Genomic DNA, 27,154 nt, shown 5'->3' with positions numbered 1-27,154 from the left:
AATGAGGAGTGAAGAGACAGAATGAGAGGTGAGGAGGTAGGGTACTAGAATGAGGAGTGAAGAGACAGAAAGAGAGGTGAGGAGGTATGGTCCTAGAATGAGGAGTGAAGAGACAGAAAGAGAGATGAAGGGGCATGGTCTATGAAGAGACAGAATGAGAGGTGAGGAGGTATGGTCCTAGAATGAGGAGTGAAGAGACAGAAAGAGAGGTGAGGAGGTATGGTCCTAGAATGAGGAGTGAAGAGACAGAAAGAGAGGTGAGGAGGTATGGTCCTAGAATGAGGAGTGAAAAGACAGAATGAGAGGTGAGGAGGTATGGTCCTAGAATGAGGAGTGAAGAGACAGAAAGAGAGGTGAGGAGGTATGGTCCTAGAATGAGGAGTGAAGAGACAGAAAGAGAGATGAAGGGGCATGGTCTATGAAGAGACAGAATGAGAGGTGAGGAGGTATGGTCCTAGAATGAGGAGTGAAGAGACAGAATGAGAGGTGAGGAGGTATGGTCCTAGAATGAGGAGTGAAGAGACAGAAAGAGAGGTGAGGAGGTATGGTCCTAGAATGAGGAGTGAAGAGACAGAATGAGAGGTGAGGAGGTATGGTCCTTGAATGAGGAGTGAAGAGACAGAATGAGAGGTGAGGAGGTATGGTCCTAGAATGAGGAGTGAAGAGACAGAAAGAGAGGTGAGGAGGTATGGTCGTAGAATGAGGAGTGAAGAGACAGAAAGAGAGGTGAGGAGGTATGGTCCTTGAATGAGGAGTGAAGAGACAGAATGAGAGGTGAGGAGGTATGGTCCTAGAATGAGGAGTGAAGAGACAGAGAGGTGAGGAGGTATGGTCCTAGAATGAGGAGTGAAGAGACAGAAAGAGAGGTGAGGAGGTAGGGTCCTAGAATGAGGAGTGAAGAGACAGAATGAGAGGTGAGGAGAAATGGTCCAAGAATGAGGAGTGAAGAGACAGAAAGAGAGGTGTGAAGGGGCACGGTCTATAAAGAGACAGAATGAGAGGTGAGGAGGTATGGTCCTAGAATGAGGAGTGAAGAGACAGAAAGAGAGGTGAGGAGGTATGGTCCTAGAATGAGGAGTGAAGAGACAAAGAGAGGTGAAGGGGCATGGTCTATAAAGAGACAGAATGAGAGGTGAGGAGGTAGGGTACTAGAATGAAGAGTGAAGAGACAGAATGAGAGGTGAAGAGGTAGGGTACTAGAATGAGGAATGAAGAGACAGAAAGAGAGGTGAGGAGGTATGGTCCTAGAATGAGGAGTGAAGAGACAGAAAGAGAGGTGAGGAGGTATGGCCCTAGAATGAGGAGTGAAGAGACAGAAAGAGAGATGAAGGGGCATGGTCTATGAAGAGACAGAATGAGAGGTGAGGAGGTATGGTCCTAGAATGAGGAGTGAAGAGACAGAAAGAGAGGTGAGGAGGTATGGTCCTAGAATGAGGAGTGAAGAGACAGAAAGAGAGGTGAGGAGGTAGGGTCCTAGAATGAGGAGTGAAGAGACAGAAAGAGAGGTGAGGAGGTATGGTCCTAGAATGAGGAGTGAAGAGACAGAATGAGAGGTGAGGAGAAATGGTCCAAGAATGAGGAGTGAAGAGACAGAAAGAGAGGTGAAGGGGCACGGTCTATAAAGAGACAGAATGAGAGGTGAGGAGGTATGGTCCTAGAATGAGGAGTGAAGAGACAGAAAGAGAGGTGAGGAGGTATGGTCCTAGAATGAGGAGTGAAGAGACAGAAAGAGAGGTGAAGGGGCATGGTCTATAAAGAGACAGAATGAGAGGTGAGGAGGTAGGGTGCTAGAATGAAGAGTGAAGAGACAGAATGAGAGGTGAGGAGGTAGGGTACTAGAATGAGGAGTGAAGAGACAGAAAGAGAGGTGAGGAGGTATGGTCCTAGAATGAGGAGTGAAGAGACAGAAAGAGAGGTGAGGAGGTATGGTCCTAGAATGAGGAGTGAAGAGACAGAAAGAGAGATGAAGGGGCATGGTCTATGAAGAGACAGAATGAGAGGTGAGGAGGTATGGTCCTAGAATGAGGAGTGAAGAGACAGAAAGAGAGGTGAGGAGGTATGGTCCTAGAATGAGGAGTGAAGAGACAGAAAGAGAGGTGAGGAGGTATGGTCCTAGAATGAGGAGTGAAGAGACAGAATGAGAGGTGAGGAGGTATGGTCCTAGAATGAGGAGTGAAGAGACAGAAAGAGAGGTGAGGAGGTATGGTCCTAGAATGAGGAGTGAAGAGACAGAAAGAGAGATGAAGGGGCATGGTATATGAAGAGACAGAATGAGAGGTGAGGAGGTATGGTCCTAGAATGAGGAGTGAAGAGACAGAATGAGAGGTGAGGAGGTATGGTCCTAGAATGAGGAGTGAAGAGACAGAAAGAGAGGTGAGGAGGTATGGTCCTAGAATGAGGAGTGAAGAGACAGAAAGAGAGGTGAGGAGGTATGGTCCTAGAATGAGGAGTGAAGAGACAGAAAGAGAGGTGAAGAGGTATGGTCCTAGAATGAGGAGTGAAGAGACAGAAAGAGAGATGAAGGGGCATGGTCTATAAAGAGACAGAATAAGAGGTGAGGAGGTATGGTCCTTGAATGAGGAGTGAAGAGACAGAATGAGAGGTGAGGAGGTATGGTCCTAGAATGAGGAGTGAAGAGACAGAAAGAGGTGAGGAGGTATGGTCTTAGAATGAGGAGTGAAGAGACAGAAAGAGAGGTGAGGAGGTATGGTCCTAGAATGAGGAGTGAAAAGACAGAAAGAGAGGTGAGGAGGTATGGTCCTAGAATGAGGAGTGAAGAGACAGAAAGAGACGTGAGGAGGTATGGTCCTAGAATGAGGAGTGAAAAGACAGAAAGAGAGGTGAGGAGGTATGGTCCTAGAATGAGGAGTGAAGAGACAGAAAGAGAGGTGAGGAGGTATGGTCCTAGAATGAGGAGTGAAGAGACAGAAAGAGAGGTGAGGAGGTAGGGTCCTAGAATGAGGAGTGAAGAGACAGAAAGAGAGGTGAGGAGGTAGGGTCCTAGAATGAGGAGTGAAGAGACAGAATGAGAGGTGAGGAGGTATGGTCCTAGAATGAGGAGTGAAGAGACAGAAAGAGAGGTGAGGAGGTATGGTCCTAGAATGAGGAGTGAAGAGACAGAAAGAGAGGTGAGGAGGTATGGTCCTAGAATGAGGAGTGAAGAGACAGAATGAGAGGTGAGGAGGTAGGGTCCTAGAATGAGGAGTGAAGAGACAGAATGAGAGGTGAGGAGGTAGGGTACTAGAATGAGGAGTGAAGAGACAGAAAGAGAGGTGAGGAGGTATGGTCCTAGAATGAGGAGTGAAGAGACAGAAAGAGAGATGAAGGGGCATGGTCTATGAAGAGACAGAATGAGAGGTGAGGAGGTATGGTCCTAGAATGAGGAGTGAAGAGACAGAAAGAGAGGTGAGGAGGTATGGTCCTAGAATGAGGAGTGAAGAGACAGAAAGAGAGGTGAGGAGGTATGGTCCTAGAATGAGGAGTGAAAAGACAGAATGAGAGGTGAGGAGGTATGGTCCTAGAATGAGGAGTGAAGAGACAGAAAGAGAGGTGAGGAGGTATGGTCCTAGAATGAGGAGTGAAGAGACAGAAAGAGAGATGAAGGGGCATGGTCTATGAAGAGACAGAATGAGAGGTGAGGAGGTATGGTCCTAGAATGAGGAGTGAAGAGACAGAATGAGAGGTGAGGAGGTATGGTCCTAGAATGAGGAGTGAAGAGACAGAAAGAGAGGTGAGGAGGTATGGTCCTAGAATGAGGAGTGAAGAGACAGAATGAGAGGTGAGGAGGTATGGTCCTAGAATGAGGAGTGAAGAGAGAGAAAGAGAGGTGAAGAGGTATGGTCCTAGAATGAGGAGTGAAGAGACAGAAAGAGAGATGAAGGGGCATGGTCTATAAAGAGACAGAATGAGAGGTGAGGAGGTATGGTCCTTGAATGAGGAGTGAAGAGACAGAATGAGAGGTGAGGAGGTATGGTCCTAGAATGAGGAGTGAAGAGACAGAAAGAGAGGTGAGGAGGTATGGTCGTAGAATGAGGAGTGAAGAGACAGAAAGAGAGGTGAGGAGGTATGGTCCTTGAATGAGGAGTGAAGAGACAGAATGAGAGGTGAGGAGGTATGGTCCTAGAATGAGGAGTGAAGAGACAGAGAGGTGAGGAGGTATGGTCCTAGAATGAGGAGTGAAGAGACAGAAAGAGAGGTGAGGAGGTAGGGTCCTAGAATGAGGAGTGAAGAGACAGAAAGAGAGGTGAGGAGGTATGGTCCTAGAATGAGGAGTGAAGAGACAGAATGAGAGGTGAGGAGAAATGGTCCAAGAATGAGGAGTGAAGAGACAGAAAGAGAGGTGAAGGGGCACGGTCTATAAAGAGACAGAATGAGAGGTGAGGAGGTATGGTCCTAGAATGAGGAGTGAAGAGACAGAAAGAGAGGTGAGGAGGTATGGTCCTAGAATGAGGAGTGAAGAGACAAAGAGAGGTGAAGGGGCATGGTCTATAAAGAGACAGAATGAGAGGTGAGGAGGTATGGTCCTAGAATGAGGAGTGAAGAGACAGAAAGAGAGGTGAGGAGGTGTGGTCCTAGAATGAGGAGTGAAGAGACAGAAAGAGAGGTGAGGAAGTAGGGTCCTAGAATGAGGAGTGAAGAGACAGAATGAGAGGTAGGGTCCTAGAATGAGGAGTGAAGAGACAGAAAGAGAGGTGAGGAGGTAGGGTCCTAGAATGAGGAGTGAAGAGACAGAAAGAGAGGTGAGGAAGTAGGGTCCTAGAATGAGGAGTGAAGAGACAGAATGAGAGGTATGGTCCTAGAATGAGGAGTGAAGAGACAGAAAGAGAGGTGAGGAGGTATGGTCCTAGAATGAGGAGTGAAGAGACAGAAAGAGAGATGAAGGGGCATGGTCTATAAAGAGACAGAATGAGAGGTGAGGAGGTATGGTCCTAGAATAAAGAGGATAAAGAGACAGAAAGAGATATGAAGGGGCATGGTCTGTCAAGAAATAGAATGAGAGGTAAAAGGGTATGGTCCTAGAATGAGGAGTGAAGAGACAGAATGAGAGGTGAGGAGGTATGGTCTTAAGATGAAGGTAGAAGAAACAGTATGAGAGGTAAGGGGCATGATCCTAGAATGAGGGGTCCAGAAACAGAATGTGGGGAGAGGCGACATGGTCCTAGAATGAGGTGTCAAGAGACAGAGCAAGAGATGAAGGATCATGGTCCTAGAATGAGGGATGAACAGACAGAACGAAAGGTGAGATGGTGCTATTATGAGTGGTGAAGAGACAGAATGAGTGGTGTGGATATTTTTACTAAAATGAGGTGTGAAGAGAGAAATAGGTGGGTGGCATAGTCCTAGAACGATGGATGAGATAAAAAGATCAGTGAGGGGCATGGTCCTAGGCAGAATTAGGGATGAAGAGACAGAATGAGAGGTAAAAGGCATGATCCTAGAATGAGGGGTCAAGAGACAGAACGAGAGGAGAGGAGGCATGGTCCTAGAATGAGGGGTGAAGACACAGAACAAAAGGTTAGGGGACATGGTGCCACAATGAGGGGTGAAGTGGTAAGCAGGTATTTTCCTAGAATGAGGGGTGAAGAAATTTGAGTGGCATGTTCATAGAAGGAGGGTTGGGGAGACAAAAATATAGGGGCATAGATCTAGGCAGAATGAGGGATGAAGAGACAGATTGAGAGGTAAAAGGCCATGGTCCTAGAATGAAGCGTGAGAAGACAGAATGAGAGGTGAGGAGGTAGGGTCCTAAAATAAGGGATGAAGAGACAGAACGAAAGATGAAGTGGCATGGTCTGTCAAGAAATAGAATGAGAGGTAAAAGGCCATGGTCCTAGAATGAGGGATGAAGAGACTGAATGAGAAGTGAGGGGCATGGTCCTAAAATGAGTGGTGAAGAGCTAAAATGAGAGATAAGGGATCATGGTCTATGAAGAGACAGAACAGGAGGTGAGGGACATGATTCATGAAGAGACAGAGTGAGAGGCGATAGGGAAAGGTACTAGAATGAGTGATATAGAGGCATTGATCATGAAGGGACAGAATGGGAGGGGAGGCAAATGGTAGTAGAATGAGGGGTACAATGAAAATACAAAACAAGGAGTGAGTAGGTATGGTCCTAGAAAGAACAAGTAGTAAATAGTTATTGTTCTTGATAGAATGAGGGGTGAAGTGACAGAATGGTGGTGAGGAGGTATGGTCTTAGACAGAACAAGGAAAATGAAGTATGGTCCTAAAATGGGGAGTGATGAGACAAAAAAAAAGGTGAGGGGGCATGATCTTACGCAGAATGAGGTGTGAACAGTCGGAATGAGAGGTAAGGAATCATGGTCCTAGAAGTGGGGTAGACAGAACAAGAGGTGAGGGGGCATGGCCCTAGAACACAGGATGAAGAGACAGAATGAAAGATGGGGCACATGGTTCAAGAACAGGGAATAAAGAGGTGGAATGAGAAGTGAAAATACATGGTCCTAAAACAAGGCATGAACAGACACAACGAGAGGTGAGGGAGTATAGTCCTTAAAAGATCTAGAATGAGAGGGGAAGAGTTAGAAAGAAGGGTCTATCTTGGTCCTAATAAGGACCATACAATAAGGACCATACCTAATAAGGACCATACCTAATAAGGACCATACAGGGCAATGTTAATAGCCCTCTGTGTCTGTACTGCTACATACTTAGGCAGGTAACTGGTTCATGCAGCTTTACATGAACACCCAAGCCTTACACTATGGCCGGTCCGAATAACTAAAGCAATTGTTACCATCCACCTCTCGTGTCTCCCCTTTTCCTCATAGTTTGTAGCTTGCGAGCAGCAGGGCCCTCACTCCTCCTGGTATCTGTTTTGAACTGTATTTCTGTTATGCTGTAATGTCTATTGTCTGTACAAGTCCCCTCTATAATTTGTAAAGCGCTGCGGAATATGTTGGCACTATATAAATAAAAAATTATTATTATTATTATTATTATAATAAGAGAGGCAAGAGGGTATGGTCCTAGAATGAGAGGTGAGGAGACAAAATAAAGGGTTGGAAGATATAGTCCTAAGAGGAACGAAGGGTAAATAGACATAGTCCTAAGCAGAATGAGGGGTAAAGAGACAGAATGAGTTGTGACAGGGCATAATTCTACAGCAAGAGGTTAATAGAACAAAATAGAGGCTAGTGGGTATGGTCCTACAATGGTGGCTCAGTGGTTAGCACAGCAGCCTTGCAGCACTGGAGTCCTGGGTTCAAATCCCACCTTGGACAATATCTGCAAGGAGTTTGTATATTCTCCCCGTATTTGCGTGGGTTTCATCCCACATTCCAAAGACATACAGATAGGTAATCTAGATTGTGAGCCCCATTGGGGACAAAGATGATAATGTGTGCAAACTGTAAAGCGCTGCGGAATATGTTAGGGCTTTATAAAAATAAAGATTATTATTATTATTAATAACTAGGAATGAAGAGACAGAATGAGTGATGAGGGTGCATAGTCCTGAGAAAGGTGGTGGTCTTGGTCCTAGAAAGTGGGTCCTAAAATGAGGAGTAAAAAGATAAAATAACGGGTGAGTGGGTATGTACCTAGAATGAGGGGTGAGAAGGAAAGAAAAATGGGTGAGAAGGTAAGAAAAATTGATAAGAAGGTATGGTCCTAGAATGAGGAGATAAGAGGCAGAACGAGAGGTGACAAGGTCCTAGAAAGAGTATAACGTGGTGCGGGGCGGAATCCTTGGGGGAGATACTTCCACGCCCCGACACTGCAGACCGCATTATGCCAGTGACTTCAGCTGGCCAGGAACAGATGTTGTAGCGTTCAATGATGGAGGCCACCGCTCAAAACAACTGTCTTTTACTGAACAGTAATGTAGTGAGAAATATGTACAACAGACAGTGGGTGCAAAACGTTGTGGATGTTTCTCTTAGAACATATGACATTTTTATACGCATTCCGTTCCTTTCTGAGCTTTCTCCTCTCTCTGTCCAATCACTTCTTTCTAGTTTCACCACCACCCAGCATAACACTTCAGGAGCTTCCGTAGTCTCCAACATCATCACCACTAACCACTAAGCAAGATTCCTATTCTTCAATCGCAGTTCTGTGTCCTTTTCCCCTTAGGGGAGCTACTTGTGCCACTATGGCCGTTACTTAACTTCTCTGCTTGCAGACGCCTTGGAACTACCGCCAAGGGCACTCGTTCTTCACCTGACTTTCCTTCTCAACACTGCTCAATCATTTGACTGTCAGAAAACTCCATACTGTCCAGCTAGGCTTCCTGCCCCAGACCTCAACTCCGGAGAACCAATCACTTCTAATACTTTTCCTTGTCTCCACTCCGTGGCCTCGGTCTCCACTCATTTTAGGGACACCCAATTCATGCGGCTCTGCTGATTAATCAGACCAGAGGTCTGCTCCAGCAACAAGTTAGGACCTATCTACTATTCTACCTGGAACCTCTCCATTGTGCCCACTTTATGCTCATCCGTTTGGGCTAGTCCCAGCTGTTAATCCTAAAGGCTACCTAGTGCTGGGCAGAACACAACCTATCACTACCAATACTAAGGTAAGCATTCAAATGTCATAACGTTCTGCAAGAACATACCTGTCTTCAATGGGGAATGGGACAATGCCTCCACCTCCTTAAATGAGCAAGGTGGCATTGTCCTAGACTGACGAATGAAGATTCATAGTCCTGTAAAGAGGAGCGAGCAGACACAACATGAAGGTATGTTCCTAGAATAAGTGGTGAGTAGACAGAACAAGAGGAGAAGAGTAGAGATGAGCGAATTTGTTCAGATTTTCTCCCCGAATCTGATTTTGACATATTCGAATAATATTTGTGCCGAATGTATGTCTTATGATTGGTTTCCGAACATATTCGGTAATTTTCGGTAATTCTTCACCTCTCGCTTCCTAAAACTCAATGTAGACAAAACCGAACTTATCATCTTTCCCCCATCTCGCGTATCCCCCCTACCTGATCTATCTATTATGGTAAACGGCATCATGCTCTCTCCCGCATCTGAAATCCGCTGCCTCGGGGTAACTCTCGATTCTGCCCTGTCCTTCAAGCCGCACGTCCAAACTCTTGCCATCTCCTGTTGCCTCCAACTCAAAAATATTGCCAGAATCCGTCCCTTCCTCAGCCCGCAATCTACTAAAACTCTTGTGCATGCCCTCATCATCTCCCGCCTCGATTACTGCAACACCCTCCTCTGTGGCCTCCCAGCTAACTCTCTTGCACCACTCCAGTCTCTCCTCAACGCTGCTGCCCGGCTAATCCACCTCTCACCTCGCTACTCCCCTCTGCAAATCCCTCCACTGGCTCCCAATTCCCCAACGAATCCAGTTCAAACTACTAACACTGATCTACAGAGCCGTCCACAACCTGTCCCCTCCCTATATCTCTGAACTAATCTCCCAATATCTTCCCTCACGTAATCTCCGATCCTCCCAAGACCTCCTACTCTCCTCGACACTTATTCGCTCCTCACCCAATTGCCTCCAAGACTTCTCCAGAATATCCCCCATCCTCTGGAATTCCATGCCTCAACACGTCCGACTATCCACCACCCTCGGCTCCTTCAGACGGAAGCTGAAAACCCATCTCTTGAAGAAAGCCTACAGCCTGCAATAACCATTCTGCCGCCTCGCCATCACCAGAGTCGCCGCCTCACCACCGCCAGAGCCGCTGCCTCACCCCCTACCTTCTGCCTCTTCCCCACTATCCCATAGAATGTAAGTCCGCAAGGACAGGGTTCTCTCCCCTCTGTACCAGTCTGTCACTGTAAATTTGTTTACTGTAAGTGATATCTATAACCCTGTATGTAACCCATTCTCATGTACAGTACCATGGAATTAATGGTGCTATATAAATAAATAATAATAATTTCTACTCCCATTGACTCTATTGACATTTGGCTACTGGAACCGAATCCGAACAAATTCGCTCATCTCTAGTGAAGAGCAAGAACAAGTGGCAAGGTGGAATGCTCCCAGAATGATGGAGTGAAGGCAAACATATATGCCCAAAGTCAGTGGTGGGGGAACTGGTCCCAGAAAAAAGGACATGGGATCATGGTGCCACAATGAATGCTTGGGAACACTCAGCTTATTCATTACACAGCTTACCTGCTGAGAAACACACAGAAGATGTCATCAGGTATTAAACCTTCCCTCCACATGTTGTCAAACACTGGCATAGTTCCAGACACCGAGAGACTGGGGTATCCTAAACCCAAGATACCATCAAACTGGGAATAGTAAAGGAAGATGGACTCCGTCTCGCTGAGGATTAGACCTTGCTTCCTGGTCACAATGCTACCCACCTGGTACACAGAACGACATCTATGATGATAGAATCCATAGATGGGTGTATGCTCGATCCATGTGTGGTGGAACAGCCCAATACCAGTTTCATGCCAATACAGAATGTACAATCCCAAACGTCATTCACACAATGCTCCCCACATGGTACAAAGAATGACATCCAAACCAATATGTCCTCTAGGTGGCTGTGAGGTGGAACCTTCTGGTATGAAGTGCCTACTGACTCTAGAGCCCTCTGTGGGTGTTCACCCTTTAAGTGTAGGCATTGACTTGCCATGAAATAAATGTACCAGGGTGCCGCAAAATGTTTGATACCTTTTGCTCATCTTTAGATGTTACAATTTTGTCTAGAATTAATTTTCAACCTTTTTAAAAATAAGAGTCATAATTCATAAATGTGGCTTAATCCTTCATCTCAGGCCAGAACGGTCCTTATGTTCATGGAATTCTGTAGGTTTGCATGCTGATTGCAAATTTGCATGTGATCCATATAGGAGAGTATTTCTGGCTCCTCTATCTAAATGTCTTTTTTACTTTGTATTTTAGAACATGATAAAGTGTGCGGTAGATTGGCTCACTTGGCTGCACATGGAGGTAGACACAGGAACACTGCCGCTTGAAGGATGCACATAGTTTATTAAATACGGCATAAACCAAGGGATAAACATGGCCCTCTGGGCAAAACAGAAAAGTTAAAAAAAACGGTGGCTCTGGGTACAGTCCTTGTAGTAGTGGGGTCAGCCCTCTCAGGGTTAGCACAACCCACTGTTCAGGCATAAACCACAGCACAAAACCACTACTCTGGAGAGTTCCTCTCCAGACACTCAACAACCCAGACTGCCTCAGGAGTCCGGCTATGTAAGCCCAGACTATGGGACTGATCACATGACTGCGACATCACACTGGTCCTGTCAGCACATGGTGGTAGACAGCACATGGTGGTAGACATTCACTCTATGAAAGTCTACAGAAAACCATTATGTCACTTTAGCTTAAAGGGAGGGTGCCGTGATTTTAGTTTTTGTATTAATAATTATTGATTATACAATCAATTATTTTTAATACAAAAGTAAATGTAGTACTTTAATACTTTTTTATTTATTTGTTTTTACTTTTGCCACTGGAGGCCGCCATTTTCATTAGTGTGGGTGTAAGTGTCTGGGCACGACACTTGCACACCTCACTTACGGCAGCCATGGACATAGGAGCCAACAGTCGGCTCCGACCGCTCCTCCTGCCTCTCAGCTGTGACCTGGGCACGCCCACTGGGCTGCTACGTCACAGCTGTGAGAGGAGATCGCGGCCATTTTGTTTTTTTCCTCTGTCATCGCGCACACAGCTCAGTGTGTGCGATCATAGCAGGAGCTGCCAGGGAGAAGCTGCTGCTGGGAGCGAGGGTCGGGGTGAGTATCTGCAGCCAGGAGCTGTGATTGCAGCCTGTACTTATTATTACAGCACAGGCTGCAATCACTGCTCACTGCCGACCTGTTCAGAGCAGGGAGATCGTCACACTGCTCTGCCCTGAACATGACTCAGCACTTCCTGGGAGAGGACTGAAGGTAAGTACAGAGTTTATATTTTCTTATGCATCTACCACTGCTACCTACCCCTATATACCACTGCTACTAGCCCCTATATACCACTGCTACCCGCCCCTATATACCACTGCTACCTGCTCCTATATACCACTGCTACCTGTCCCTATATACCACTGCTACCAGCCCTTATATACCACTGCTACTAGCCCCTATATACCACTGCTACCAGCCACTATATACCACTGCTACCTGCTCCTATATACCACTGCTACCAGCCCCTATATATCACTGCTACCAGCCCCTATATACCACTGCTACCAGCCCCTATATACCACTGCTACCAGCCCCTATATACCACTGCTACTAGCCCCTATATACCACTGCTACTAGCCCCTATATACCACTGCTACTAGCCCCTATATACCACTGCTACCTGCTCCTATATACCACTGCTACCTGCCCCTATATACCACTGCTACCTGCCCCTATATACCACTGCTACTAGCCCCTATATACCACTGCTACCAGCCACTATATACCACTGCTACCAGCCCTTATATACCACTGCTACCTGTCCCTATATACCACTGCTACCTGTCCCTATATACCATTGCTACCAGCCCTTATATACCACTGCTACCAGCCACTATATACCACTGCTACCAGCCACTATATACCACTGCTACCTGCTCCTATATACCACTGCTACCAGCCACTATATACCACTGCTACCAGCCCCTATATACCACTGCTACCAGCCCCTATATACCACTGCTACCAGCCCCTATATACCACTGCTACCAGCCCCTATATACCACTGCTACTAGCCCCTATATACCACTGCTACTAGCCCCTATATACCACTGCTACCTGCTCCTATGTACCACTGCTACCTGCTCCTATATACCACTGCTACCTGCTCCTATATACCACTGCTACCTGCCCCTATATACCACTGCTACCTGCTCCTATATACCACTGCTACCTGCCCCTATATACCACTGCTACCTGCTCCTATATACCACTGCTACCAGCCACTATATACCACTGCTACTAGCCCCTATATACCACTGCTACCAGCCACTGTATACCACTGCTACTAGCCCCTATATACCACTGCTACTAGCCCCTATATACCACTGCTACTAGCCCCTATATACCACTGCTACCAGCCCCTATATACCACTGCTACCAGCCCCTATATACCACTGCTACCAGCCCCTATATACCACTGCTACCTGCCCTTATATACCACTACTAGCCCCTATATACCACTGCTACTAGCCCCTATATACCACTGCTACCAGCCCCTATATACCACTGCTACCAGCCCCTATTTACCACTGCTACCAGCCCCTATATACCACTGCTACCAGCCCCTATATACCACTGCTACTAGCCCCTATATACCACTGCTACCAGCCCCTATATACCACTGCTACCAGCCCCTATATACCACTGCTACCTGCTCCTATATACCACTGCTACTAGCCCCTATATACCACTGCTACTAGCCCCTATATACCACTGCTACCAGCCCCTATATACCACTGCTACCAGCCCCTATATACCACTGCTACCAGCCACTATATACCACTGCTACCAGCCACTATATACCACTGCTACCTGCCCCTATATTCCACCGCTACCTGCCTCTGTATACCACCGCTACCTGCCTCTGTATACCACCGCTACCTGCCTCTGTATACCACCGCTACCTGCCTCTGTATACCACCTACCACTGCTGCCTGCCTCTATATACCATCTACCACTGCTGCCTGTCTCTATATACCATCTACCACTGCTGCCTGCCTCTATATACCATCTACCACTGCTGCCTGCCTCTATATACCATCTACCACTGCTACCTCTGTCCTGTGTAGCTAATCTAGTCTTGTGTAGCTAATCCTGTCCTGTGTACAGTATCACACAAGATAGGATTACATACACGGCGCAGCACAGTATCACACAGGACAGTATTAGATACACGGCTCAGCAGTCAGTATCTAATCCTCTCCTATGCACTCCTCTCCCCCCGTGTGTCTTTCCCCATTGTGGTTTTTTATTTTTGTTGTGGGAGATGAGGGAGTCGAGGATTATGCGTTTGGTATGGTATAAAAAAGATTAATAAAGGACTTTATTCTGGCCGAGTCTTTATTTACAATACATGTGAGATCTATGTGGCGGCATTATGGGTGATCTATATGGCGGTATTATGTGAGAAGCATATGGTGGTATGTGAGAACACTGGCGGTATTATGTGTGATCTATATGGTGGTATGTGAGAACACTGGCGGTATTATGTGTGATCTATATGGCGGTATTATGTGAGAACACTGGCGGTATTATGTGTGATCTATATGGTGGTATTATGTGAGAATTGTATGACAGTATTGTGTGATCTATTTGATAGTATTGTGTGTGATCTATATGGCGGTATGTGAGAACACTGGCGGTATTATGTGTGATCTATATGGCGGTATGTGAGAACACTGGCGGTATTATGTGTGATCTATATGGCGGTATGTGAGAACACTGACGGTATTATGTGTGATCTATATGGTGGTATTATGTGAGAACTGTATGACAGTATTGTGTGATCTATTTGATAGTATTGTGTGTGTGATCTATATGGCGGTATTATGCGAGAACACTATGGCAGTATTATCTTCAGAAAGCGGACCCATTCTATGGTGGTTCTGGCTGAGCACCTGCACGCGGGTCTGGGGTAATAGAGGGTAATGCATGACCTCCAGTTAGGTGCAGTCAGGGCTGGTGAGGCGGCTGAAGAGAGGGGTCTCATTTTTATCGTTACTATATGGCTACATTTCCTTCCCAGCGTCACCCCGTACTTCGCCTGTCACCTCGCTTTCACACATCGCCAGGACAGGATGGGGAAGACAGGATCTGAGGAGGGGAATGGGGTCTGTATGCAAAGTCTGGATCAGAACAGGCCATCAATCCGCAGAAATGTTTCCTGGATTTCTGTGGAGCAGACGGTCCATCCATGTGTATAAAAGACAGCGCTCTATGTACAATCCCTGGCTGCTCCGCGCACCGAACAGGGGGCCCCTATAGACCAGCACACTGCTCTCCTGAAATACTCTGTGCTGCTGTCACCCTGCTCCCTCCACCACCTATCTCCCAGAATCCTTGCTGCCTGCCATCCTCGGTGACTGTCTACTTGTCAGTATAAGGCTGCCTTCACACTATCATTATTTGGTCAGTATTTTACCTCAGTATTTGTAGCCAAAACCAGGAGTGGGTGATAAATGCAGAAGTGTATATGTTTCTATTATACTTTTCCTCTAATTGTTCCACTCCTGGTTTTGGCTACAAATACTGAGGTAAAATACTGACCAAATACTGCTAGTGTGACGCCAGCCATACTCTGCAGTCACCAACAAAATGGCTGCTCACTGGGTTCCTGAATCTCATCCTCTCTAATCCCTTAGCAAACACCCAGAAGGGGAGGAGACATCACACAGGTCAGCAGACTCCGCCCATATTTACTGCAGTGCTGTAATGTGAGCTATTTGTACACTAGGTTTTTCTGAAATTTCAGCAGCTGCTCCCCCTAGTGTTGAAAAGTGGAAATTCCAAAACTTTTCAAATTATTTTTCATATTTTACTAAATTATAAACAAATGATAATATTTTTTAAGAAAATGTAATCATTAATTCTTTACATTTTTACAATTTCTGAAAAAAATTTTTTTTTGATGGCACCTTCCCTTTAAGCCTCACAACACTTTATTTTGCTGGAGGAAAACACTCTTGCTTTACATCACTGAAGCCATTAACCACAGTGACACATATCTCCCCTCCAGTACTTTACCAGCGACTTTGTCACAAGTGTTACGCTCTTCGAGCAATGTGCAATCTTACCCAAATGACCCCAAAAATATTATGTGTCGCGGCAAAGTGCATTGTGCTCACAGGCAACAGACACCACTTTAGACTGTTTTACAGTATGCAAATAAACTCTAGAAAGAACGTGAACAATGGTTCTAGAAAAGCTTTTCATTTTGGATCAAACCCAAATTGCAACCATTTTTAAAAGTTTCATGAGAGCTATAAAAATAGTCCCACATTTTTTAGCAAAATAATGGTGTAATTCCATCAATATTTCATCAATATATTCCTCACACACACACATAAAAGCTTTTTTGTGGTGTTTGGAGCATTTTGTTGGCCCCCTGACACCCTAAATGGATGACTTGAGCTACGGGACAACTAGAGTCTGGTATAGGACCATCATCGATGGTGAGAGATGTGGCCTGTTTCTTGCTGGCCGCTGGTCAGTTAATGAGAGGGCCACTGAAACTTCAAACCAAACTCTCTCAAATTTACCTCTTGAATAGTTTCTATTAGGGATGAGCTCTAGGTCTAGGGATCGGACTGAAGTCTAGGGATCGGACTGAGGTCTAGGGATCGGACTGAGGTCTGGGGATCAGACTGAGGTCTGGGGATCGGGTTGAGGTCTGGGGATCGGGTTGAGGTCTGGGGATCGGACTGAAGTCTGGGGATTAGGCAGAGGTGTGGGGATTGGGCTGAGGTCTGGGGATCGGACTGAGGTGTGGGGATCGTACTGAGGTCTGGGGATTGTACTGAGGTCTGGGGATTGGACTGAAATCTAGGGATCGGACTGAGGTCTAGGGATCGGACTGAGGTCTAGGGATCAGACTGAGGTCTGGGGATTGGGCTGAGGTCTGGGGATCGGGCTGAGGTCTGGGGATTGGACTGAAGTCTAGGGATCGGACTGAAGTCTAGGGATCGGACTGAAGTCTAGGGATCGGACTGAGGTCTGGGGATCGGACTGAAGTCTGGGGATCGGACTGAGGTCTGGGGATCGGACTGAGGTCTGGGGATCGGGCTGAGGTCTGGGGATCGGGTTGAGGTCTGGGGATCGGGTTGAGGTCTGGGGATCAGGTTGAGGTCTGGGGATCGGACTGAAGTCTGGGGATCGGACTGAGGTCTGGGGATCGGACTGAGGTCTGGGGATCGGGCTGAGGTCTGGGGATCGGGTTGAGGTCTGGGGATCGGGTTGAGGTCTGGGGATCGGGCTGAGGTCTGGGGATCGGGTTGAGGTCTGGGGATCGGGTTGAGGTCTGGGGATCGGGCTGAGGTCTGGGGATCGGGCTGAGGTCTGGGGATCGGACAGCCTCTTCATAACACCATTCTGATTGGTCTGGACCCAGGCTGTTACCCACTTGCTGTAGTGTTTGGGGTCATTGTCCATTTTAGGGGCATTTCTTCTTCAGCACAAGACAACATGACCTCTCCCAGTATTGTGATATATTCACATTGGCACTTGGTCTGAGATAAATGGACTTCACTCCATAGTATGAGGACATCCGCAGACCACTCTGCTCGCACCTCCATGTTTTACAGTATTCACACTGTTGCCTGGATCCAGTGTTTATGGGTGGTCTCACCATGTCTGCGACCCTTGCACCCAGTAAGGACAATCTCGCGCTCGCCTCTTCTTCTTAGGTCAGTGCGTTCTTTGGTAAGCTGTAACCTTCTCACCGTATGTTTCTCTCAGCGATGATACCTTTCGAGGGTTTCTTACAGATAGTTCGATTTCTTGTAAGCATCTTCTGATGGCTGCAGGACTCACCGGTAACTGAAGAGCTTCTGTGATCTCACTGGTGACTATGATCTATGCATATTGTAGGATTTATTTTCCTACCATATGTTTCGGGGTTGCCATTTTAAATAATTGGAAATCTTTTTCGCTCAGCAACCAATGATTTTCTGCACTTCTTTTCTTCCCTTCTCCAATCCATGTTTTGATCAAAGTTCTTTCTCCATCAGTACTATGTCTGGAACGATCCATTTTATTAACTGAGCAAAGGCTAAAACCAGCCGGTACAACATCTGCTGCCTCCTCCTTTACATAAGGGCCATCATTATCAGCGGTATCTTCACAGAATGATCTCACTAATAAACTCCGCACTGCTATTAATTAGTACACCCCCGTTCTTAATTACCCCCAATTAGCAGCCTGCGTGTGATGACTGCTGATTCTGCTGGTTTCTCACCTACAGGGTATGTGTCCACTTTCAGGATGGCCGGCGGTATCGCCGGAGCTGCTTAGCCGCTCTGCGGTAAGCCCCTCCCCCTTTATGGGACGCGATGATGCCGGATGTGTTCATAGCACACATCCGGCATCATCGTTCCCCACCATAGGGCCCTGTGTTATACCTTGCGGCGACGCAGCGTCGCCGCAAGATATACGGACATGCTGCGATCTGAAAAGACGCGCAGCATGTCCGGAGTCGCAGGGCCGCCGCGTGCGTGTTACCACGCATAGTGGAGACGGGATTTCATTAAATCCCCTCCACTATGCTGTAACATCTGGACGCTGCGTGTCTGACGCTGCGGCTCTATGCAGCGTCAGACACGCAGCGTTTCCTGCACGTGGACACATACCCACATAGTCAGGATTTGTTCCCCATCTTGTATGATCTTTGTGCACACGCTGCGGATTTGCCTTAGCAATTTCTGCTGCAGATTCTTCCCTCTCTTGCATGGAAACACAGTTGCGGTTTTGTTGCGTTTTTGCTGCGTTTTTTCCATGCGGATTTGTATGCGTTTTTGAAAGCTAAATAAAGATCTATTATTGACAAAAAAAAAAAAAGATTTGTGATTTCTTGATTTCTTGTCCAACCTCCTCTTTTACATTTATCCAACCCACACTCCATTACACACAGATAGGCTATGTGCACACGCTGCAGATTGCAGCGGATCCGCAGCTGTAGGTCCGCAGCAGTTTCACATGCGTTTACAAGACAATTTAAACCCATGCTGCGGAAAAAAATGCACGGAAACGCAGCGGGTTACATTCCGCAGCATGTCACTTCTTTCTGTGGAATCCGCAGCGGTTTTTCACCTGCTCCATAATAGAAAACCGCTGTTGTAAAACCGCAGTGGAATCCGCACAAAAACCGCGGTAAATCCGCAGTAAATTCGCAATAAATCGACAGGAAAAACGCAGTGTTTTTGCCCTGCGGATTTATCAAATCCGCTGTGGAAAAATCCACAGTGCACCATTCTACATGTGCACATTCCCATAGACAGACAGATAGAAGGAATGAGATAGATAGAAGGAATGAGATAGATAGATAGATAGATAGATAGATAGATAGATAGATAGATAGATAGACAGATAGAAGGAATGAGGCCGGGGTCACACTAGAGAGGAATACGGACGTATTAGAGGCGCAAAAACTACGCATAGCACACGGACCAATGATTCTCTATGGGGCAGCCCTTATCTGCCGTATATTTCGCAGCCGCATTTTATGGGCATAGAAAATCGCAGCATGGTGCGTTTGTCAGCGTATTGCGCAAAAAATCCGGCAATGAAAGTCTTGCCAACCTTGCCAATGGATTACATACAGAACACTGTTTTGGGAACATTTCTGCATATTGCGCCCGTAAAAAACGGATCGTATTTTCCTACGCCAAGTGTGACACCGGCCTGAGATAGATAGATAAATTGATAGATGATAGATAGAAACTTAACATGGACAAAACAGAATTCATCATCTTTCCCCCATCTCACGTGACCCCCCCAACGTACCTATCCATTGCAGTAAACGGCTGCCCACTCTCCCCAGTCCCACAAGCCCGCTGTCTTGGGGTAATCCTTGACGCTGATCTCTCCTTCAAACCACATATCCAAGCCCTTTCCACTTCCTGCCGACTTCAACTCAAAAATATTTCACGAATCCGTTCATTCCTCAACCATGAATCTGCAAAAACGCTAGTCCATGCCCTCATCATCTCTCGCCTTGACTACTGCAACCTCCTGCTCTGTGGCCTCCCCTCTAACACTCTCGCACCCCTCCAATCTATTCTAAACTCTGCTGCCCGACTAATCCACCTGTCGCCCCGCTATTCCCCGGCCTCTCCCCTCTGTCAATCCCTTCACTGGCTCCCCATTGCCCAGAGACTCCACTACAAAACCCTAACCATGACATACAAAGCCATCCACAACCTGTGTCCTCCATACATCTGTGACCTCGTCTCCCGGTACTTTCCTGCACGCAACCTCCGATCCTCACAAGATCTCCTACTCTACTCCCCTCTTATCTCCTCTTCCCACAATCGCATACAAGATTTCTCTCGCGTATCACCCCTACTCTGGAACTCTCTACCCCAACATATTAGACCCTCGCCTACCATCGAAACCTTCAAAAAGAGCCTGAAGACCCACTTCTTCCGACAAGCCTACAACCTGCAGTAACCACCGATTGACCAAACCACTGCATGACCAGCTCTACCCTCACCTACTGTATCCTCACCCATCCCTTGTAGATTGTGAGCCCTCGCGGGCAGGGTCCTCTCTCCTCCTGTATCCTCACCCATCCCTTGTAGATTGTGAGCCCTCACGGGCAGGGTCCTCTCTCGTCCTGTATCCTCACCCACCCCTTGTAGATTGTGAGCCCTCGCGGGCAGGGTCCTCTCTCCCCTGTATCCTCACCGATCCCTTGTAGATTGTGAGCCCTTGCGGGCAGGGTCCTCTCTCCTCCTGTATCCTCACCCATCCCTTGTAGATTGTGAGCCCTCGCGGGCAGGGTCCTCTCTCCTCCTGTATCCTCACCCATCCCTTGTAGATTGTGAGCCCTCGCGGGCAGGGTCCTCTCTCCCCTGTATCCTCACCGATCCCTTGTAGATTGTGAGCCCTTGCGGGCAGGGTCCTCTCTCCTCCTGTATCCTCACCCATCCCTTGTAGATTGTGAGCCCTCGCGGGCAGGGTCCTCTCTCCTCCTGTATCCTCACCCATCCCTTGTAGATTGTGAGCCCTCGCGGGCAGGGTCCTCTCTCCTCCTGTATCCTCACCCATCCCTTGTAGATTGTGAGCCCTCGCGGGCAGGGTCCTCTCTCCTCCTGTATCCTCACCCATCCCTTGTAGATTGTGAGCCCTCGCGGGCAGGGTCCTCTCTCCTCCTGTATCCTCACCCATCCCTTGTAGATTGTGAGCCCTCGCGGGCAGGGTCCTCTCTCCTCCTGTACCCTCACCCATCCCTTGTAGATTGTGAGCCCTCGCGGGCAGGGTCCTCACTCCTCCTGTACCAGTTGTGACTTGTATTGTTCAAGATTATTGTACTTGTTTTATTATGTATACCTCTCCTCACATGTAAAGCGCCATGGAATAAATGGCGCTATAATAATAAATAATAATAATAAATAATAATAATAATAATAAATAGAAGGAATGAGATGGATAGATGTAGATAGATATATGGATAGTTAGGCTACTTTCACACATCAGTTTGTTTCCGTCAGGCAGGATCCAGTGAATTTTTGAAAAAACGGATCCGTTGCAAATAGTGAAAAAATGATGCAACTGATCCATTTTTTTTAAAAAGAGCAAACAGAAAATGTGCATGATTTGAATGGAAACATTTGGCAAAAAACGGATGAAACGTGTGGCCATCAGGCGCAATCCGGCGCTAATACAACTCTATGAGAAAAAATAGATCCAGCTGAAAAAAAAAGGATTTTTTTTTTCAAAACTCGTCGGATTATGCCTGACGGCAAAAACCTGATGTGTGAAATTAGCCAGATAGATGTATGGATAGAAACATCTATGTATCTACAGATATATCTATACATAGATATAGCCATACATAGGCCGATGTTGATTAATGAACATAAAAAAAATGGCGTGGGCTCCCGCACAATTTTCTGCGCCAGAGGGGGAAAGCAGACGGCCGGGGGCCAATATTTGTAGCCTGGGAAGGGGGTAATACCCATGGCCCCTCCCAGGCTATGATTATCAGCCCGCAGCTGTCTGCGTAGCCTTTACTGGCTGACCCCCCAAAAAATGACGTGGGGTCCCCCTTTATTTTATAGCCAGAAAGGCTACGCAGACAGCTGTGGGCTAATATTCATAGCCTAGAGAGGGGCCATGGATATTGCCCCCCCCACCCCCCGGCTACAAATACCAGTCCGCAGCCGCCCCAGAAGAGGCGCATGTGTAAGATGCGCCTATTCTGGCACTTAGCCCTTCTTTTCCCACTCCCGTGTAGCGGTGGGATATGGGGTAATAAGGGGTTAATGTCACCTTGCTATTGTAAGGTTGTATTGTATGTTCTGTTGTATGTTTTTTTTTTTACATTCAACACATTAGCCGGATGATCGGACTACTACTGTCCCATCATTGGCTAATGTGTCAATCACTGTCACTGTAGCAGGCATAGCCCAATGGGAATTGTAGTCCCATCAGACGATGCCTGCACACACACACACCTGGCACAGACCCCCCCACACCCGGCACAGACCCCCCACAGCCCGGCACAGACCCCGACAGCCTGGCTCAGACCCCCGACAGCCCGGCACAGACCCCCGACAGCCCGCTGCAGACCCCCGAAAGCCCGCCGCAGACCCCCGACAGCCCGCCGCAGACCCCCAACAGCCCAGCGACCCCCGCAGACCCCCGCGATCGCCGCAGACACACACAAACACCCGCATACAGACACGCACATCTTCCCCGCACACACACTCTCCGCCCACACACTCTTCCCCCCTTCCGAGCTGCAGCGTTTCTGACAGCAAAACCGCAGATCTTTTTTACATCTGCGGTTTTGCTGCGGATCTGCCCGACTCAATGCAAGTCAATGGGTGCAGAAACGCTGCAGATCCGCAGAAATAAATGACAGCTCCTTCTTTTAACATGCAGCGTTTTCCACACCATCTGCACAGCATTTTTTTCCCCATTGATTTACATTGTACATTGCGGATCTGCAGTGTTTCTGCACGGTAAAAATCTGCAGGAAATCTGCAATGTATGCACACACCCTTAATGCCAAAATCCGTAATTAAACCCATTAGTGATGTTTAAGCTGCTATTATTTTGCACATTACTCCAGTCCCGATTGCTGGATTTATATACAGTGGGGAAAGTAAGGATTTGATACACTGCCCATTCTGCACGTTTCCTCACCTACACAGAATGGAGAGTCTGTAATTTTTATTGTAGGTACACTTCAGGATTTTTACGTAATTAATTTGCATTTTACTGCATGAAGTAAGAATTTGATACAAAATAGAAAAACAACTTAATATTTGGTCCAGAAACCTTTGCTTGCAGTTACAGACGTTTCCTGCAGTTCTTGACCAGGCTGGCACACACTGCATATATTGTGGTTGTTTGCCACTAGACAAAAAGTGATTACAAGTCAGAAATGTCAAATTAAAATACATTTTTAATGCAAATTTATTTTTAATTTTACATTTCTGAGTTGAAATCACTTTTTGTCTAGTGGCAAACAACCACAGACCTTTTTGATATATTTGTTTTGAAGTGTCTAACAGCTGCTGAACCTTTTTTCGGACATATAGAAATTATTGCAGACACTGCAGCAGGGATATTGGCCCCCTCCTCCATACAGATCTTCTAGGTTTCGGGGCTGTCACTGAGCAACATTGAGTTTCAGTTCCCTCCAAAGATTTTCTATTGGGTTCAGGTCTGGAGACTGGCTAGGCCACTCCAGGACCATGAAATACAATAATACTATAATATTAACATGCTGGTCCCTATAGGTGACTGTGTATATATAGTACCGCACTGGTCCCTCTAGGTCAGGGGTCTCAAACACGCGGCCCCCGGGCCACATGCGGCCCCTGAGGCAGGCATCTGCAGCCCGCGGTGCACGCTAGAAGAGAGGAGGCGGCACGGGGCTCTGGGAGTTTCACAGCTGCCCACAATGCATGATGCGTCGCCATGGATAATGAAGCCGTGCGTCACCAAGCAGGAAGACGTGCAGCAGTGTGCAGCACCTGTGACAGTCGGAAGTCACTCGGAGTATCCATGGCGATGCCTCATGCATTGTGGGCAGCTGCGAAACTCCCAGAGCTCTTTGCCGCCTCCATTCTTCTACCATTAATAATTTTATAATAATAATTTTATTTATATAGCGCCAACATATTCCGCAGCGCTTTACAAATTATAGAGGGGACTTGTACAGACAATAGACATTACAGCATAACAGAAATACAGTTCAAAACAGATACCAGGAGGAGTGAGGGCCCTGCTCGCAAGCTTACAAACTATGGGAACTACCATTCACCAGGCTTGAGCAAAGCATTGCGGGGGGATGCAGAGCCTGGCTGGGAGGACAAGGTATGGGCTGTGTTATATACTACATGGGCAGTTATATACTACATGGGCTGTGTTATATGCTACATGGGCTGTTATATACTACGTGGGCTGTGTTATATACTACATGGGCTGTTATATACTACATGAGCTGTGTTATATACTACATGGGCTGTTATATACTATGTGGGCTGTGTTATATACTACATGGGCTGTTATATACTACGTGGGCTGTGTTATATACTACATGGGCTGTAATATACTACGTGGGCTGTGTTATATACTGCGTGGGCTGTTATATACTACATGGGCTGTGTTATATACTGCATGGGCTGTTATATACTACGTGGGCTGTTATATACTACGTGGGCAGTGTTATATACTACATGGGCTGTTATATACTAGTGGGCTGTGTTATATACTACATGGGCTGTTATATACTACGTGGGCAATGTTATATACTTCCTGCCGCCTCCAACTCAAAAATATTTCACGGATCCGCACATTCCTAAACCAAGAATCTGCAAAAACCCTAGTCCATGCCCTCATCATCTCTCGCCTTGACTACTGTAACCTCCTGCTCTGTGGCCTCCCCTCTAACACTCTTGCACCCCTCCAATCTATTCTAAACTCTGCTGCCCGACTAATCCACCTGTCCCCCCGCTATTCCCCGGCCTCTCCCCTCTGTCAATCCCTGCACTGGCTCCCCATCACCCAGAGACTCCAGTACAAAAGCCTAACCATGACATACAAAGCCATCCACAACCTGTCTCCTCCATACATCTGTGACCTCTCCCGGTACTTTCCTGCACGCAACCTCCGATCCTCACAAGATCTCCTTCTCTACTCCCCTATTATCTCCTCTTCCCACAATCGCATACAAGCTTTCTCTCGTGTATCCCCCCTACTCTGGAATGCTCTACCACAACATATCAGACTCTCGCCTACCATCGAAACCTTCAAAAAGAACCTGAAGACCCACCTCTTCCGACAAGCCTACAACCTGCAGTAACCACCGATTGACCAAACCGCTGCACGGCCAGCTCTACCCTCACCTACTGTATCCTCACCCATCCCTTGTAGATTGTGAGCCCTCGCGGGCAGGGTCCTCTCTCCTCTTGTACCAGTTGTGACTTGTATTTTTCAAGATTATTGTACTTGTTTTATTATGTATACCCCTCCTCACATGTAAAGCGCCATGGAATAAATGGCGCTATAATAATAAATAATAATAATAATAATAATATACTACATGGGCTGTTATATACTAGTGGGCTGTGTTATATACTACATGGGCTGTTATATCCTATGTGGGCTGTGTTATATACTACATGGGCTGTTATACAGTATACTATGTGGGCTGTGTTATATACTACATGAGCTGTATTATATACTACATGGGCTGTTATATACTACGTGGGCAGTGTTATATACTACATGGGCTGTTATATACTACGTGGGCTGTGCTATATACTACATGGGCTGTTATATACTACGTGGGCAGTGTCATATACTACATGGGCTGTTATATACTATGTGAGCTGTGTTATATACTACATGGGCTGTTATATACTACGTGGGCTGTGTTATATACTACATGGGCTGTTATATACTATGTGAGCTGTGTTATATACTACATGGGCTGTTATATACTACTAGATTGTGGCCCGATTCTAACGCATCGGGTATTCTAGAATATGCATGTCCCCGTAGTATATGGACAATGATGATTCCAGAATTCGCGGCAGACTGAGGCAACCTTTATGACATCATCGTCGCCATGGCAACCATTATGACATCTACGTCGATACTGTGCCCGTCGCTGAATCAGAAACGTGGGATTTCTATGTCCTTTATGACATCATCGTCGCTGTGCCCGTTGCTGATTGGTCGAGGCCTGGCGGCCTCGACCAATCAGAGACGCGGGATTTCCAGGACAGACAGACAGACGGAAAAACCCTTAGACAATTATATATTAGACTAGATTGTGGCCCGATTCTAACGCATCGGGTATTCTAGAATATGCATATCCCCGTAGTATATGGACAATGATGATTCCAGAATTCACGGCAGACTGTGCCCGTCGCTGATTGGTCGAGGCAACCTTTATGACATCATCGTCGCCATGGCAACCATTATGACATCTACGTCGATACTGTGCCCGTCGCTGAATCAGAAACGTCAATCAGACGCGGGATGTCTACGTCCTTTATGACATCATCGTCGCTGTGCTCGTTGCTGATTGGTCGAGGCCTGGCAGCCTCGACCAATCAGAGACGCGGGATTTCCAGGACAGACAGACAGACGGACGGAAAAACCCTTAGACAATTATATATATAGATCTGGGCTGTGTTATATACTACATGGGCTGTTATATACTACGTTGTTGTGAATTCTGTTATCGAACTCCCTCCTGTGGTCATGAATGGTACTTCGGCGAGTTCTGTCCATGGACTCCCTCTGGTGGCTGTGAGTGGAGCTGCTGCTTCTGAGGTTCCTTCCACAGGTGAAGTAGTTTATTCTTTGGCTGGCTGCTCTATTTAACTCCACTCAGATCGTTACTCCATGCCAGCTGTCAATGTTCTTGTACTGGTTCAGTTCGCTCTTGGATCTTTCTGGTGACCTGTCTACTCCAGCAGAAGCTAAGTCCCTGCTTGTTAATAATTTTGTTCATTGTTTCCTTGTCCAGCTAGCTATTATGATTTTGCCTTGCTAGCTGGAAGCTCTGGGATGCAGAGTGGCACCTCCGCACCGACTCAAGGTCTTTTTGCACACTCTGCGTGGTTTTTTTGTAGTTTTTTGTGCTGACTGCAAAGATACCTTTCCTATCCTCTGTCTGTTTAGTAAGTCTGGCCTCCCTTTGCTGAAACCTGTTTCATTTCTGTGTTTGTGACTTTCATCTGAACTCACAGTCATTATATGTGGGGGCTGCCTTTTCCTTTGGGGAATTTCTCTGAGGCAAGGTAGGCTTAATTTTCTATCTCTAGGGCTGGTTAGCTCTTAGGCTGTGAAGAGGCGTCTAGGCCGAGTTAGGTACGCTCCACGGCTATTTCTAGTTGCGTGATAGGATTAGGGGTTGCGGTCAGCAGAGCTCCCACTTCCCAGAGCTTGTCTTATTCTGAGTGGGCTGTTATATACTACATGGGCTGTGTTATATACTGTATGGGCTGTTATATACTCTGTGGGCTGTA

At 46.9% G+C, this 27,154-nt stretch overlaps 1 protein-coding gene across 1 annotated transcript in view; it reads right to left on the bottom strand.

Annotated features, from left to right (window-relative positions):
• Positions 1-27,154, bottom strand: part of LOC138638840 (pepsin A-like) — a 197,754-nt gene that overhangs the window by 110,402 nt on the left and 60,198 nt on the right. The window contains exon 5 of the mRNA XM_069728498.1: positions 10,114-10,310. Coding sequence (XP_069584599.1) covers positions 10,114-10,310 — 197 coding nt within the window. The remainder of the gene's footprint in view (positions 1-10,113; positions 10,311-27,154) is intronic.

This window comes from Ranitomeya imitator, chromosome 5 (assembly GCF_032444005.1).
Source record: "Ranitomeya imitator isolate aRanImi1 chromosome 5, aRanImi1.pri, whole genome shotgun sequence".
NCBI lineage: Eukaryota > Metazoa > Chordata > Amphibia > Anura > Dendrobatidae > Ranitomeya > Ranitomeya imitator.
This window is presented reverse-complemented; position numbering and strand designations above follow the sequence as displayed.